Source organism: Aplysia californica, unplaced genomic scaffold (genome assembly GCF_000002075.1).
Source record: "Aplysia californica isolate F4 #8 unplaced genomic scaffold, AplCal3.0 scaffold00242, whole genome shotgun sequence".
Lineage (NCBI taxonomy): Eukaryota > Metazoa > Mollusca > Gastropoda > Aplysiida > Aplysiidae > Aplysia > Aplysia californica.
In genome coordinates, this window is record NW_004797512.1 from 940093 (window position 1) to 956150 (window position 16058).

Consider the following 16058-nt stretch of genomic DNA (forward strand, 5'->3'; position numbering starts at 1 on the left):
TGAATTCATATTGAGAATTTCTGCCGGACCAGAAGCCAGAATATACTATTATGTCCCATGTGTCAATTACCCTGCAGACGTACTTAAAAAAACAAAATCAAACCCGATACTCTTCAGTCCTCAAACTACCTCAGACTTTTCCTGTAATATTGCAAGGCCTCACACTATAAAAGACTCATGGGCACCTGCCAGTGCCAGCCTTTTGGTCATGGAGCTGGTATCTGGATACCACAGAATAGTTTGCCAACATGCCAATGTGGTGCACTTCCTTTTAAGTTTCTCTAGGCGATTTTAAAATTTCACTCCCAATTTTTAAACTATTGATCGAAGCTTAAAACTAGTGACATTTTCATAATCTGTGCAAATCGGTACATGTAATAAATTAAATGCTAGAAAAAGGCCGAACTCGCAGAGACGTGTGTGGGGCAGAGATTACCAAGCAGTCACCAAGTGAGTGTCGTGCGCCATGTGTAGTGTGTACCTCCTCTGGTGGTCAATTCACTGGCGGTGCAGCTGGGCAAATTTAGATTAGTTTAATAACGACTGTACAATTCAAGACAGGTGGCTGGCGGTGGTGTGAAGGAGCAAATGCTATGTTTATACAGGCCTCCCTTTTCATACACTGGCAAAACCTAGCGGTAAGCTGGGCTGACGGTACGAGCTTTGACTGTAGAGTAACAACGTTTGACATGTTTTTGTTATATTCGTGCCATTAATTATAGACCTATAGACACATAGTTGTCTTACTAACTTATAGTAACAGTATAAGTTATACATCTGGTCGTCTGAGCAGGTTTGACTGTACTTGTATTCCTGAACAGGACCACTGTCACATAAGTGGAGATTGTGGAGTGGAAAGTGACATATAAATCTACATGGAATTCTGCACACATAAGTCTAACAAAGGCCAAGAGTGCGGTCAAAAATTCGTGGCATAACTTATCCTCAAATATAATATTTTTAATGGGTGAATCAATGTCACCCACACTGTACAGCAGTTTATCTTAACTTAATCATGATTTCCCACAACAATTGAGATTTTAAAAACTTTTCTTCAGAAATTTATTAAAAATACCACAAATCTCATCCACGCGGAAAATGAAATTGTTCACGGTAGGCCTACTTCCCGCGCTCTCACGTTTTGTGTACGCATATGGCCTACGTCAGCCCACCGATGGTACCTTTTAGTAGCAAAACTAGTTACATTATAAGAAATTAATTTTATATGGTGAACACTTTTTTGCACTTAAAAGTTAAAGTTCCTAAAACATGCTTTCAATATAAACATAATCTCGAGCAATTAGAAAAAAAAATGACGGACTCACTTTTATTTTTAAAAGCGATTTTGTCCAGGCTGTAAACCTTTTAATAAAAGCTGTAGAAACCACCCAAGCAAATGAATGAATGAACTGAGCCTCACCTACAACAGGGAACTGCTGCTTTTTCTTTCCTAATCCTTACTATTGTCATTTTTCCTCTACTTCTTTTGTATGTCACTCTCTTGTGACCTGCTATTTCAGGGGTGCCTTGATAGTTGACGCAGACCTTGTGCTGTAGAAGCTAGAAAGGTGAGCAGAATAAGTCTGATTCCCTGTAATGACTTCTCTGTTGACACCCACCCCTTGGCGCTCATATATAATATGACCTTATGCAGTTGTGAGCGCCTTAAAGCCCTCTTACTATAAAAAAATAAAAAAAAAATAGACAAAATGGCATATATATGGAGGAGCTTACGATAAGCAGTCATAGACACATGTATTATAGATCTATGCAGAGTGAGACAAAGAGAAAAAACCCACAAATGCCACCATGGAAGTCAACAAACGCAATTGTTAAGTTGGAAGCAAAAACTTTATTCTCAGTAAAATCATCAAAAATCAAATTTCAGTATTTCCATCAATATGGGCAAAATCAAAATGTGTATTGAATACATAGTTATAAATAAGTTTTTTAAAATACAAAGTCAGTCATCAAACTTACCTAATGCTTTTGTCCTTTTTTCAGTCACTTCATACTAACTAACCTTACAACTAACATGCAATGGTCACATATATGAATACATTTCTTTCTGAGAAAAGAATGGATGTTACAAGACTTCCAACACCGGATATATACACATACACACTAGGGACCTCGGTCTTTGAACCATTCACAAAAGAGGTTGCTGCAGGCAAAGCCATTGAGCTTCTTACTCTCAACCTTGAGGAGTATCATATCCCTAGAGAGTCAAAACTGTCCACTGCTGTAGTTGCAGCTATCGGATTTAAAATGAGGCAAAAGCCAAACAAACGACACATTAAAAACCGCTCTGGGTAAAAATTTGTGACTACTCACGCACAAAGTTATAACTTTTTACGCAAGATGAATTTGAATACGATAAGCTTTGTAAGTGCAACAAGGAAAAAACTAATATTGAATTTAATATTTTTTAGCACAAACGGAACAGTTCTTGGTACATAAGCCTAAACTCATTTTCAAAATTCACCCCAAAAATGTCTGATTTGATCCAACCTATTCCTCATTAACCTGAAAGACAAAAAACTATAGGCATTAAGATGGACACTGCCGTACCTGGCCGCACTGCACTAAGTCACTAGTCACACGTTATCAAACTTCTACAACAATCTACAGCAGTGGGGAACAGCCTGGACAAAGTGGACCACAACACAACACCTAGAGAAGTAAAGAGAGAGCTGGATCAGTCCTGCGGAACGAGGTACCGCTGTAGTAGCCGTTCAACGAGCACACCCTACACCACCAACCCAAGGGAAACAAGAGCTTGCCCTTGCAAAGGCTGAACAATCCTGGAGACTTCAAGCAACTTCTTAACCTACCATTTCTCATTCTGTTTATTTCTACAGTACAACATTATTTTTTTTTCTAGAGCCATATATATAAACAAGCACCAATACTGAATGGACGGGGGGGGGGGGGGGGAAGAGTCACAAAACACTAATTGAAAACTGCCAAAGCATTTTTCAAAATTGACCTTTCTGAGAAAGGACAATGTTTCTATTAAGCTTTAGAGGCATAAATAATAATACATCTAAAGACCCTAAAAATAATTTCAAGCATCTTTTGAGAAAGATTTTTCTTTAAGATTGATTGTTGCAAAGTAAATTTTTATATTGGTGAGCTACATACAGCAGAGTTTAAAAGTATTCATTACTACTTTCATTAGAAAAACACAGATCATTTCTAAAAAATACCGGTCACATAAAAATATATTATTAAAATAGCATGTATGTACATAAAGATTCCTCAGACAGCAAATAAGATCATGCAGTATACACAGATGGTAATGAAAGATGATTCATTTCCCAGTTGGGAATATGGAATTATAGTTGAAATGAGAACCTGAACACACCACACAGCCAGACGCATGTATAAAATACCATACTTTTGCTCCTCCACGCAGACACATTTGCTCACTCAAACTTCTGTATGACCAGAATATCAGGATACCCCAGCCAGTCACCAAACAAAAATATAAATCTTCGAATTTCTCCATCAAAATTTGGAAAGTTTTTTGGGGGGTTTTTTTTGGTCTTCATCATTCCAAAAAACAACTTTTTTTGTTTTTGTTCTCAAAACTTCTCTAAAGTGACAAAAAATTACCAAACAAAAATAATGTTAATTTTCATGATTGATTATGCCTGTGTTTTTCCGGCAGTTGTCAATTTCCAATTTTCAAAACTATTAGAATTTGAAATATAAGGAAAAATTGTCTTAAGCTTTAAATTTTATTTGGTGCACATTACTCGTTGTCCCCACATCAAGGTCACAACAGCAATGCCGTCGGCAATGGCTTGATCTTGGCCACCTCGTGAAAGACACTGAAATGAAACAAAATTGAAAAGTTACGCCCCACATTTTTATTAAGAGTATTATGGCACTTGCAACACAATAAGGAAGGTCATTTAAGTGCCAAAGAATCGATGTGTTACAAGAGGGAAAAATACACAAAAGTAAAAGAGATCAGGACGACATGTTTGATAGGAAAGAAAGAGCAAACCACACCAGAGCACCTGCCATTGCCCCACATTGCAGTACAATAAACAGACGCACAAACAAACAGTTGTCGTTCAAGATATATGAGACGACATACTGTTCACTCACTCAGACAATGGGAAATTCAGTATCAATGTTCATAGATATGAGCCTTTATCATCAGTTCTTCAATTCATCAAGTTTTGACATGCATGAAAAAAAGCTCTAACTTTGTACCTACTAAGAACACATTCGTCTTTTTTATGTAATTGAATACCAGTTCATGAAAATCCAAATCTTACTTGAAAAATAGCATTCCTTTTGCAATAAAAGGACCGCAAAGCCATTCAAAATTTTGGGACACAATTTGAGTAAAGAGAAGCACATTTACACAAAAATGGTAGTTTGGTGCTGATAAAAACAAAGACAGACAGAAAGAACAGAGGGAAAGTAGAGAAGTAGAACCTACCAGTGGCACACTCCAACCACCCGCACACAGAATTAATATATGACTTTCCCTTTGGAATACCATTTTATTCTTAACCCTTCATTGCAAGGGGGTATGCGTTCCTACTGTCAGAACTGATTTTCAGCTGCGCTCATTTCTCAGGACAGCAGCCTAATGTCTCAGCGTTAATGGACGCGCAGTCTAGATCTAGCACACTTGTGACATATTTCTGACACCGGGTCTTCAATTGTCACTTTTCTCACTTTTCTTATTCCCCATTTCCTCCCATCTTACTCATAATTTTGAATAACCTGCATATCTAAGGCAAAAAGTGCATTTATTTGACTTTTCTTAAGTCATTCCATGTTCTCGTTTTACGAGAGCATGCGGCCTCCCGCAAGGCTAGATCTATGTTTGTTTTAGTAAGTTTTTTTTACAGCACTTGCAACACAAGGTCGTATAAGTGCCGAAGAATAGATGTGTTACAAGAGAGGTGTGGTTTGCTTCTTTCCTGTCAAACATCTATCGTCCTTATCTCCCTTTCTTTTTTATGTTTGTTACTCTTGTAACACCCCAAATCTTCTGGCGCTCATATGACCATATGCTGTTGCGAGCTCTGTAAAACCTCTACTAAAACTAAACTAAAAGTGAAACAACTTTGTCACAGGCAGTAAGAATGAAACATAAGATTCATTTTCAACTGTTGACACTCGATTACATAAGCCGTTGCCATGAAAACGGCGGTCATCTTGAAAATTGGATAGACTTTTTTTTTCCCTCCACCATTTCTAGTTTTAGACTTAAAAATTCTCTAACTCGCAAAATATCACAAACAAGTAGGTGCTTGCAGCTGGCTATTTTCATTTCTGATGCTGAGAAAGTATCCAACACTGTTCCCAAATTCCGCGATATGGAATTTGATTTTCAAAAAATATTTTTGGCCTGAAAAAAATTGTAAACCAAACTGTAAAAACCTAACAAGCCCACAACAAGTACAAATTTTTTCTCTAACTGCGGGCCAAATCTAAAGTCTGTGTTGAAAAAACCCCCGCATATGCAAGCAAATAGTCGTGAAAAAGTGTGTTGAGAAAAACAAGTTTTAGGTTTTAGTAGAGGTTTTACGGTGCTCGCAACTGCATAAGGTCATATGAGCCGCAAGGGGTGGATGTCAACAGAGAAGTCCTTACAAAGCAGAGGATCTGGTGAGAGTACTTAAAAAGTAACAGTGTTATGTTGATTCCCAATAGTTAAGGAAACATCCCATACATTACAAACAGCATGGCCACTAGTCACTTACATGTGCGAGTATTTACTGCGGATGGTGGACAACTGAGGGATAGGTCGTGCATGCAGCATTGTGTTGAGGGCCAGGACCATGTCCTTGATTTTCTCCACAGTGTAGCCACTTGATTGCACAACCTCGCCCTCCTGAAACATGAGAACAACATTGGGAACATTACAATGGGGAAGTATAAAAGTATTGCTCTTGTACGACTACCATCTGGGTGTGTAGTCTGGGCCACTGGTCTCAATCTTACTGTAAGTATTGGCAAACCTATAAAAATGATTTGTCTAACTTATTATCTGAGAAGGGCAGATTTCCTTTACTAGTCAGTCAAAAAAAAAAAAAAAAGCAAAGATTCTGATGTCTGAAACCACAAATACACAAGTCAAGCTGATTTTAAAAATATTTTCAAATATCAAAAATGCATGAAGACCAAATCATCACAAGATAATATAAGAGAAATAGAATATCCAGCAGGCCCGCATTTGGTCGCTTTTAAGGATAGGCGGGCTAACCCAGATATCGGGGGTTTCCAGAAATCATGACAGACATCAAAAGTGAGCATTGCCCTACCTATGGAGAAGTTTGGTTTCATTGGTGTGTATATTTGGTTATACAGAAAACTCTCCTTGTATTTTATTTAAAGAAACTGAACAAGGGGCAAAAACTTTACCTTCGAATTTCTCAAAACATTTTTACCTTCGATTTTCTCAAAACATTTTTCGGGATATCCCCCTTGTGCTTAAAAACGATCATTTCTTTTACATGCTATGAAGAGATGCATTTATTACGAAAAAAAACTGATTGAAAAGTCAAGATGAATAACTTAACAGAACTTCCTTCAGGCTACTCAGAGCTGCCAACTATCGAAAACCCTTTTCGGGGACATATTTCCATGATTTCAGTGGACACACTCCCAGTACAGCACGGAAAAAAGCTATGGGTGTGAGAACTAATCCTCACAAACAGTGAGACCAACATGTGACAGAAGGTTAACAACAGGTAACAGAGTTATTAAAGTTTAAAATGCAGAAAATAAAAGAAAGGCATACAGATAAACTGAAAGATTTCCTGTAGTCTAGTGGAACATTATTTTTTAATACATGTAGAATGGCAACTTCAGATCTTATGCTTTAGGTGAAGTTGGCCTAGAGTAGAACTAGATCTAATATTCCCAATAAATGATAGGGGCTTTTCCGAGAACTACAGTGCGAGTATCAATCGTACCAAAATGAGACAAGTAGGACTTGTTTGTGAGGCCTGGCTGCTAAAAAAAACCAAAGCCTCGGCCATTTGTCTTTGTCTCATTGGACCTTTTGCATTGCGATTTGCTCGTCCGGGGATGCAACTGATCTTGCTATTTTTTTGTTTGCTTTTTAATATCGGTAAAAAGTTTGGCCGGCACTTATTTCCTCGCCAAAATCCAAAATTGCAAACTTCTGTGGCAGGGAACTCATTTCCGTGGCACTTGGAAGCTGGATTACTGCCTCTTACTTTTCGCACCATTTGCACTCGAGCTTCAAAGGCATCATTTTCAACTACAAACTCACATTTCAACCCGTTGCTAGTTGAATCTCATTACCAAAAAGAGAAAAGACTAAGACAGCTTAAAGAAACTAACCCATTCTCCTTCTTTGGACATTTTCATGGCAATGTACAAAGCGGCCGCAGCTATGCGAGAGTCTCGCTCTGTGATGAGACTGTACTCCATCAACGACATCTCCAGGATGAAGCGGGCCAGAGTCAGAGTGACCATGGATGAGCGGGCAACCTGAAAACAAAACAAAAAGTAGAAATTATCACAAAGTAGATTTCCTTAACACTACATTTTACATTGATAATAAACAAAAATGTGAACTCTCCAAGCTCTTTATGAATTCATGGTCTACATTTTATACGCATTTGTTACCACTTTGATGGGGATAAATTTAGTTAGTTTAGTATGGGGTTTTACGACGCTCGCAACTGCATAAGGTCATATAATAAATTTGGAACAAGAAAAGTATCACATATATATGTATATAATTTGGGGTTCTTACAGGATCAACCACAAATATAGATCATCTAAAAGTAAAACAGCAACAATCATTGTGAAAATACTATAGATAACTGTCCAAAATTATAATTTGATTTTAACATAAGTATCCCATTGTCAACAGATTGAACAGTCAACTGTTTTTACTCTACCATTGTTTCTGTCTATCAGTCTTGCATTCTAACCCTTATTGAGTAAGTGAATTGTGCTTTGTTTTTTGTTGTTTGAGTAGGCGTTTTACAGTACTACCGACTCAGTGTTGGTAATTGAATTATGCTTCTGGCCCCACAATCATAAACAGTGTGAGTGTTATACAGATTTAAAATGGTTTTTGCAGGATACAGAAGTAATTTTTAACATTAACATTGTAATTTAAATCATTTTTTGTTTTAGTAGAGGTTTTACGGCGCTCGCAACTGCAAAAGATCATATGAGCGCCAAGGGGTGGATGTCAACAGAGAAGTCTTGACAGGGAATCGGGCTTACTCTGTTCACCTCTCTAGCTTCAACAGCATAAAGTCTGTTTCGACTTTCAAGGCACCCCGGAAATAGGTCACAAGAATGTGACAAAACATACAAAAGAAGTAAAGGAAAAATGATGATAGTAAAGACAAGATTAGGAAAGAAAAAGCAGCGGTTCCCTGTTGTAGTTCAGGCACAGTTGTGAGCATGACATTGTTGAATAAGCCCATTTACAATTCTACTGTGCATAAGAACGAGAAATGTCCCCCTTTGGGAATGGCCTAAAGACACCAGATTTAAATTATCTACCACAGAAGAACAAAAACGAGCAAAACAAAAAATACAGGTTTCATTGGTATATCTTTAGATAAAAAAATGACAAGAAAAATGGATAAACTATAAATATCCTATTCTACTGTTACTGGGGGCCTACCAAGCACTCTACTGACACTGACACTAAATGCTAATAATTTACTCAAACCCCTGTTATTGTGTCTGCTGACATAACATGACACGCACACACAAAAAAAAACCCTCTCAATTTTTATGCCAACAGACCTTTGCATATCTGCGCAGAAATCTGTACGATATCGGAATGCCAAGGTCAAAGTCAACTTTACGCAGAATTTCCATCTCCATGAGTATGAACTGATCACGATCAAAGGAGTTGTCACAGATGTATGTGAAGTCTTCAATGAGTGGTGGGCATCGCTCCTGGAAATACCAAAACAATGTATATATCATATTCACAGAGCCAGAAATATGTAAAAAATATATTTAAGATCTACACTAAATCTCAGAGAACAGAATAAATCTTTTTCAGCGTAATCATGAGAGTCAAACTAAAGTTAAGTAAAATACAAATTATGGTCATAAAAGTTTGGGATAATCTGATAAAAGACAGCTAGAAAATGCAGAGGGCCATCCCTCGCTGTACCAGTAGCTACCTGGAAGAGAATAGTTAGCCTTCAGTTCCCTCCCATATAATATGTTATATTGCCAAAAGGTTTTCAGTCTTTCTGGGTTTTTTACTTTCAGTATATTTTTTACAGCACGATCAAAACTTGATAATGTAAATGTCACTAACAGATTTGTTAAAACATGCCTTTCTTTTTAGTCTTAGCAAGGTTTTACAGCGCTCATAGCTGCACAAAGTCATGAGCGCCAAGGGGCGGATGTCAACAGAGAAGTCCAAACGGGGAATCAGGCTTACTCTGTTCACCTCTCTAGCCTCAACAGTACAAAGTCTGCTTTGACTACCAAGGCACCCCAGAAATAGTTCACAAGAGAATGATTTAACATACAAAAGGAGTCGATAAAAAATGATAGGATGAGGAAAGAAAAAGCAGCAGTTCCCCCATGATGTTCCGGCACAGTATGAGCAAGACATTGAATATTAGATCAGCCCATTTCCAATTCTACTGTTCACAAGAACAAGTTAATATCCTTCCTTTGGAAATGGCCTAAAAACAACTTCAGTCAGTAGCACTTCCCGGGGGGGGGTTGTTGCTGTCCAGCCTTTCCATTTTAAGACTAAAAGAACAAACAAATTCTGTCATTAAAAGCCTTTCACTCATTAACTATAGTAATGCACGTTCATATTTCTAACATCTAGAATTTTTTGTTTTAAACCAATTACATTTACAAAATATCTTTAGGTCAATTATTCACCAAACTTTTCTGTCCACTGGCAAATAGTTTGCAAGCCTTACTGGGCTGCAAAAAAATGCAGACATCACAGATGAAAACAGGAGACAAAAATTTCAAGGCACACGCTAGAAATACCATCTGAAACATTCACGTTAGAAACAATTCTAAAAAAAGACCCCCCAAAAAAGGCACATATACAGTACGTTTCCACATTTTTTTCCAACTGCTTGCAAAACGAAAAGCCAGAGACATTAAATTTTTTTTTACAAAATAAACTCACATCGAATTTTGAGGCGATGAACACAGAGGCAGCTCCCACCAGTTGCAGCATCTCCTTCTCCTGGGGCTCACGGGACAGATAGGTGTCGCTCAGCTTGACTGCCAGGTACAGGGTCTCGTGATTCAGCTCAAAGTTCTCCTGGATCTCAACCATCCAGTCCACCAGGATGGCGCGCATGATCGGAGTGATCTTGCAGCTCTTTCCATCCAGGTAGGACGGGATCTGGAACAATTGCTAAGGGGAACACAAAAATGTGGCCGCATGGAATAAACCTGTTGAATCTTGCCTTCAATGGGTAGATTACCGTAGATTCTTAACTACGACTGTCCTAAATTCAAAGGTTAATTTTTTACTATTCTTTCTCAATTTATAGATTTTAGTTGAACTCGATACAAGTTTCAAGTCTCAAAACTATAGACACTTTAGCATTTTTCTTTGCCACTCACTCAAAGTGATCCCATAGACGTGGCTGAGGAAGTAAATTGCGTTATCTTGTTTGAGTAGGTGTTTTACGGCACCCATTGAGTGTCTTTTTCATTAGCTCTTTTCAAATCAATGGGCTAAGAATGCCTCGATCAATTTATTAACAAACTGTGTAGTCAGCTATTTTCACTGGAAAATCACCGTGCAACCTGCTTATATGATAGTGTAGAAATTCAGGGACAAATATTCTTGATTGAGTGGGTTTTTTCCAGCACTACTGACAGTTTCACAAGCGTTACCTATTTTTAAAACTAAAAGAACATTTTCATTTATAAAATTCTTCGTAAATTTGGTAAATATTTCACTTATATATATCTACAATTCTAATAGTAAACGATATCTATGAAATTTTATATTTTGGTAAACAAAAGATGTTGAAATTTCTGATGGTTATAAATGCATAAAACCTAAACGTCCAGACAGGAAGAGAGCAGGCAGGTTGTAAGGTTGTTGGAGTTGTAGGTCCTATTTTTCTGTCCCTCTGTTGTTTCTGTCTAGCTTTTCCCCAGCACTAAATGACATAGTTGAAATAAGGAGAATATTTTCTAGAGAAATAAAATAAAAAAATAAAAAAAGGAAAACTACTCCCAGGGCACTCTCATGCAGTAATCGTGTGAGAACATGTAGATTTAAACTTTTAAAGTGAAATCAAGCTCATTTCTCATAAATTTTTATTTGAATTCATTCAGGGTGAGCAAGAAAAGCAAAAGGAGCAGGCAACATCAGAGTGCCAACAAATTACTTTATTCTCTTCCCAGAATAGGAGGAAAAGGACATCCAGACTGACCAGGTTTCAAGAAAAAATTTGTAGTCTATAAATAAACAATTGGGGGGTTGGTTAAAGTTTTACAGAGCTTGCAACTGCAATATTTTTTTAATAGCATTCCATATTACAAACGAGGCAAAAAACATTCTGTTTTCAAGACCCATAATTGAATTGATAAAATGAATACCTCTCTGCACTTGTAGTAGTCAAATATATCCTGAGCGTAGATGCCAATGTTGAAAACATCAGAATAATTCTCCAGATCCACAGTTGGCATGAACTTTTCCTCAACCTCAGCAATAGGCTCATCCTCCAAGTCCTCCTGAAGAAAAAAAGTCAAGATTTGTTTTCCCTGGATAGAAAAATTTCACATAAAAGATAGGAGGGTCTCGACAAGACTTTCACATCACAATTTGAAACAATTTATCCCAATAAAGCCATCAGGTTTTCTCAGAAATGAACATGTTCATGTCATCAAGAATTCAACAAGCTGAGTTCAATGCTACCAAATATTCACCTTTACAAAATCAACTGTCAAAGACACCTTTAACATTATTTTAAAAACGCGTCAAAAACATTTAACAATCTTTGGTTCAGGCGAAGAAAGAAAAAATATCGCTTCGTCTTTGTAAGTTCATTTTTTTTTAAAACCCAGTAAAACTACCCTTACCGCATCTATAAAGGAAAAGTCCTCCTCTTCTCGGTCCACTGGTACTCTGTGAAGAATGAAGGAACATTTTTTTTGTCAATCAAAACCTGAAGATGTTAATTTTATCTTTGTCCTCACTCCGGCTTTCATGGATTTTCAACAAGCAAATTTCAGATTCTGCTATGTGAAAGCACAATATATTGGCCACATCAAGCCTGGAACAAACTGACAGTCACTTAAACAGTCAAAAGAAGAAGCCCCCCCCCCCCCCCCCCTCAATAACTCACAACTCTACAACAGAGTTACTCTTCTGCTTTGAACTCAAGTCTCAAGACAAACAGAAAAATAGAAACATTAAAAAGTGACTCAAAACATAAGGTGATCATTGTGGGGTTAGGAAAAGTTTTGTTATGGCATCATGAAAGCAGATTAGAAGTTACTCACCCTGCTGCCAAGTTTTTCAGAGCTTGGGATGTCTCATTCTTAGTGGATTCTTGGGAAGAAGCTAAAGCACTGGAAACCGATGAAGTGGAACTGTTCACCTCTTGAGAAGATTTGGCCTCGGTTGCTCTTTTTTTCACCTCTATAGGCTTCTTCAGAGCATTCCTGGGTGCTTTGACTGGTCCTGCAAGGCTGCTCTTGGAGGTGGGTTTGACAAGACCCTGAGTTTTCTTGCCTTCTGCAACCTTTTCCTTTGCAGCCTAGAGTGCAGGTATTGTCCAGAAACAAAATGATGCACAATTGGCATATTTTTCACTTTATCAAATTAATATTTGTCATAGAATTTGTGATGATAAAATAAACCAGATAATAGATTTCTAGTTGATTTTTAAAGCAGCTAAAAGAAAAAGGGAAGAATCCTTCACTGGGCAATCTAAAAAAATAAAAGCAAATTTCTCTTGTTTGAGAAGTAAATAATCACATCTACACATGCACTGTCATTCAGTGTTTGGATTAAAGCAAAAAAAAAAACCGCTAAAGAAATGTGCAACATACCCAAGGCACCCTCCCGACCATCCCACTAGTTTTCCTACAATGTTACAAAAAATACGGTATACCTTGCTGACAAGACAAAATACTAAGAAATGCTCGTGAAGTTGAAGATTGTTCAGTGCAGGCCCAAAAAAAGACCTGGAAAACTTAAGGGTGAAAAGTGCCCTCGAATCAAAATGATATTTTTAATCTCACAATTGTTTAAAAAAATCAGTACACAAAGTAACTGACAGAATTATGGCAAAAAAGTTTTTGTCACAAGAGACAATGGTCAATTATAATTATATACTTACATTCGTGATGTCCCCAAAAGCAGATCGCTTGGTCTGTCCAACAGTTGGTCTCTTTAGTTTAGAGAGGCCTGGTTTCACAGGAGCTTCAACCTGAAGAAAGAAAGGAATACACACATGATAAATTAGTAATTAGACCCAATATTTTTATCTCACAATGCGAATAATCCACCATAACATTCCAAATGAAAATTGCTAGGACACTACAAATTTGTAGGCCTACTCAAGTACTTTAGAACTGAACTGAATGAATTTTTATTTAGATCTAGATCTAGATGGAACAAAAAGTTTTAATTCTACCTCTAGAAGTTGAGCCAAAAGACAAGAAAAGGTAAAACAGCCTATCATTACTATCACAAGAAATCCAGTAATTTGAGTTGTTGATTTCAATAAAAATTGCAGTAACTTTTTATAATGCTGTGCTTTCAAGTCTAAGGCTTAAGTAAGGCCCTTGCATCAGGCTTTCTAAGACTAAAATTTCTTCATAAATCATGAAAAGCCTATGTTACTGTGGCATGCATATATGAATATATATATATATATGGTGTCTATTGATTTGAAGTCACTTCACTGCAGATTTTTTTTACAGTGCTCGCAACAGCATTAGGTGATATATGATGAGCGCGCGGGACACAGATCTAGAATCTAGATCTAGAAATCTAGTCTTGAGTAGAGATGATCTACACAACAGAACTGACTTTCTAAAATTTATTGTCATTAAACCAAGACGATAGATCAAGATCTGAAGCATGAGTCAGTTTTGTCTGCAAGCACACCTTGGCACAGCGGATAGCAAGAGAACGACAACTAAACGCCATTGGCTGATATTTATAGATCTAGTAGTAACAGCCATCTTGTTTGATGTCATTGAGGGATTCCCACTTAGAATCTAGATCTAGATCTAGATCTAGATATCTAGTTGACTTAGATCTAGAGTCTAGATCTAGTCATGGTGGCCAGATTATATGACCGCACGACGGCAGCCTGCTGACTCGGATTAGATCTAGATCTAGATCTAGAATCTAGATCTAGATCTTATTTTCTTTGCAACTTGCAGGTTGTCTGTGATTGTGCAGCACGCTTCTTCCGCCCAGATTTATTCTGATGCCGTACACTAGATCATGTAAACTGAGAAGAAGAAGAAGACTTAGGCCGGCACTCCTTGGATATGGTGGTCCTGACTTTTGTGACAGAAATAATCCAGAGAAAATCTAGATTCTAGAATCTAGTTTTGACCCCACCAACAATTAGATCTAATCTAGATTATCTACTTCTGGTTCTAAACGATTCCTTTTTGATGCGCGTGCCGATATGGTCAATGGAGAGATAGCCTATCAAACCATCAAATCGTGGTCAAATTCAGGGGCCCCCTGAAACACATCATGCTTTTTTTTTAGGTCAGTGGGCCTACACAAAAGTCGGAACCACCATACCCAAGGAGTGCCTCCCGATCATTTCTTTTAAGTTTTGTAAGCACAAGAAGAAATTTTAAAGCACAAGAAAGGAGCTTACAAACTGCCAGTTGAAACCGCGCGCTACGCAAAATCAGCACAAGAATAGGCCTCGGCTTCTTTGCCATGGCCGTGACACACTGAACACAAGGATCTACTGCTAGGCTAGATCTACCCTCTAGGCTAAATCCAATGAGCGACAGACTGTGGTCTACTCTTGTCTTGATACTTACACCTGGAACCTTTTTAGCCCGGAGTCCTCTGGGGAGAGGATCCGGATTCTCAGTAGGTTTTTTACGGGCAAACATGTTGGAATAGTAGCCCAATTTTTCGGTGCAACTCTGCTCCTTTGGCCTCTGATTTTCGGAAAGAACACACAAATTCGTGAAACGTTGGACCAAGCCAGCAGTTCACAACAGCACGGACTGTTTGAATATCGTTCACGGTCACTTTATTCTGATTGGTCGCTAGAGATGTGTTCATCCAATCAAAATATCCTGAGGCCACTCTGCATGCAACAACACCAAATAATATTTTTACAGTTGTCTCCCTTAGTTTCTGAACTTACTCCTTGGATAAACCCTATAATTATAGAAATCTAGTATCTAGGCCCAATTCTGTCAGCCCTCTGGATCCGTATCGAGTTTGACAACTTTTACATTTTGACTGAGTTATTATGTAAGAAATGAAAACAAAATTCTCGTTGTTCTAAAGGAGTTTGATGCAGAAGCCTAATACAAAGAAATCTAAAGGCGAGAAGCAGTTACGATGACGTACTTCCGGCTTCTTATTTGTAAACAATCACATGTGGACACGCCTCCTCCACTTTTCGCCCCCACATGGCTATCGACGGACAATGTACGTTTTCAAAATAGGGTCAAAGTGACATTTATGCTTTTGAGGACAAAGATCCGATTCCAAAATACTAATGGATGACCCGGACTTGAAGTGCAACAGTAACCATGGTTCGGTTAGTAAAATCTTTATTTCTCGTTAATTAAGTTTACTTTGGATTTGGTTGACTGTCACTATCTTAAGTCTTAATAAAGGTCAAAGCAGCCGAAAGGGATTTTTTTCGTTTGTTTTGTTTTTGTTTTTCAAAATCATAATAATTAGTTTAGCACTTACAAAGACAGAAATGGGCTGGGTGCGGGCGGGTCACTTTAGGATTCTTTCTCGCCTGCGGTTATAAAGAGAGACTAAATCTATGGCCAACTGGTTAAGCACGACCTCCTCATGTTTCTTTCTTTCTTTTTCTTTTTCTTTTATTTTTTTT

General features: G+C 37.7%; 1 protein-coding gene across 1 annotated transcript; it reads right to left on the reverse strand.

The window, feature by feature from the left end:
• Positions 1 to 1832: 1832 nt before the first annotated feature.
• Positions 1833 to 15197, reverse strand: LOC101852415 (G2/mitotic-specific cyclin-B3). Its single transcript, XM_005100278.3, has 10 exons — positions 15016 to 15197; positions 13335 to 13424; positions 12493 to 12749; positions 12070 to 12115; positions 11587 to 11721; positions 10151 to 10384; positions 8779 to 8934; positions 7345 to 7494; positions 5736 to 5866; positions 1833 to 3836 (listed from the first exon to the last, which is right to left on the reverse strand). The coding sequence occupies exons 1-10, from the start codon at positions 15088 to 15090 to the stop codon at positions 3782 to 3784; spliced, it is 1329 nt and encodes a 442-aa protein (XP_005100335.1). The 5' UTR covers positions 15091 to 15197; the 3' UTR covers positions 1833 to 3781.
• Positions 15198 to 16058: the final 861 nt, after the last annotated feature.

Coding starts and splice junctions, on each gene's coding strand:
- LOC101852415 (XM_005100278.3), bottom strand. CDS start 15,090: ATGTTTGCCCGTAAAAAACCTACTGAGAATCCGGATCCTCTCCCCAGA. Junction 11,722..12,069: donor ACTTTTCCTTTATAGATGCG/GTAAGGGTAGTT, acceptor TTTTTTCTTCAG/GAGGACTTGGAGGATGAGCC. Junction 10,385..11,586: donor ACTACTACAAGTGCAGAGAG/GTATTCATTTTA, acceptor TGTTCCCCTTAG/CAATTGTTCCAGATCCCGTC.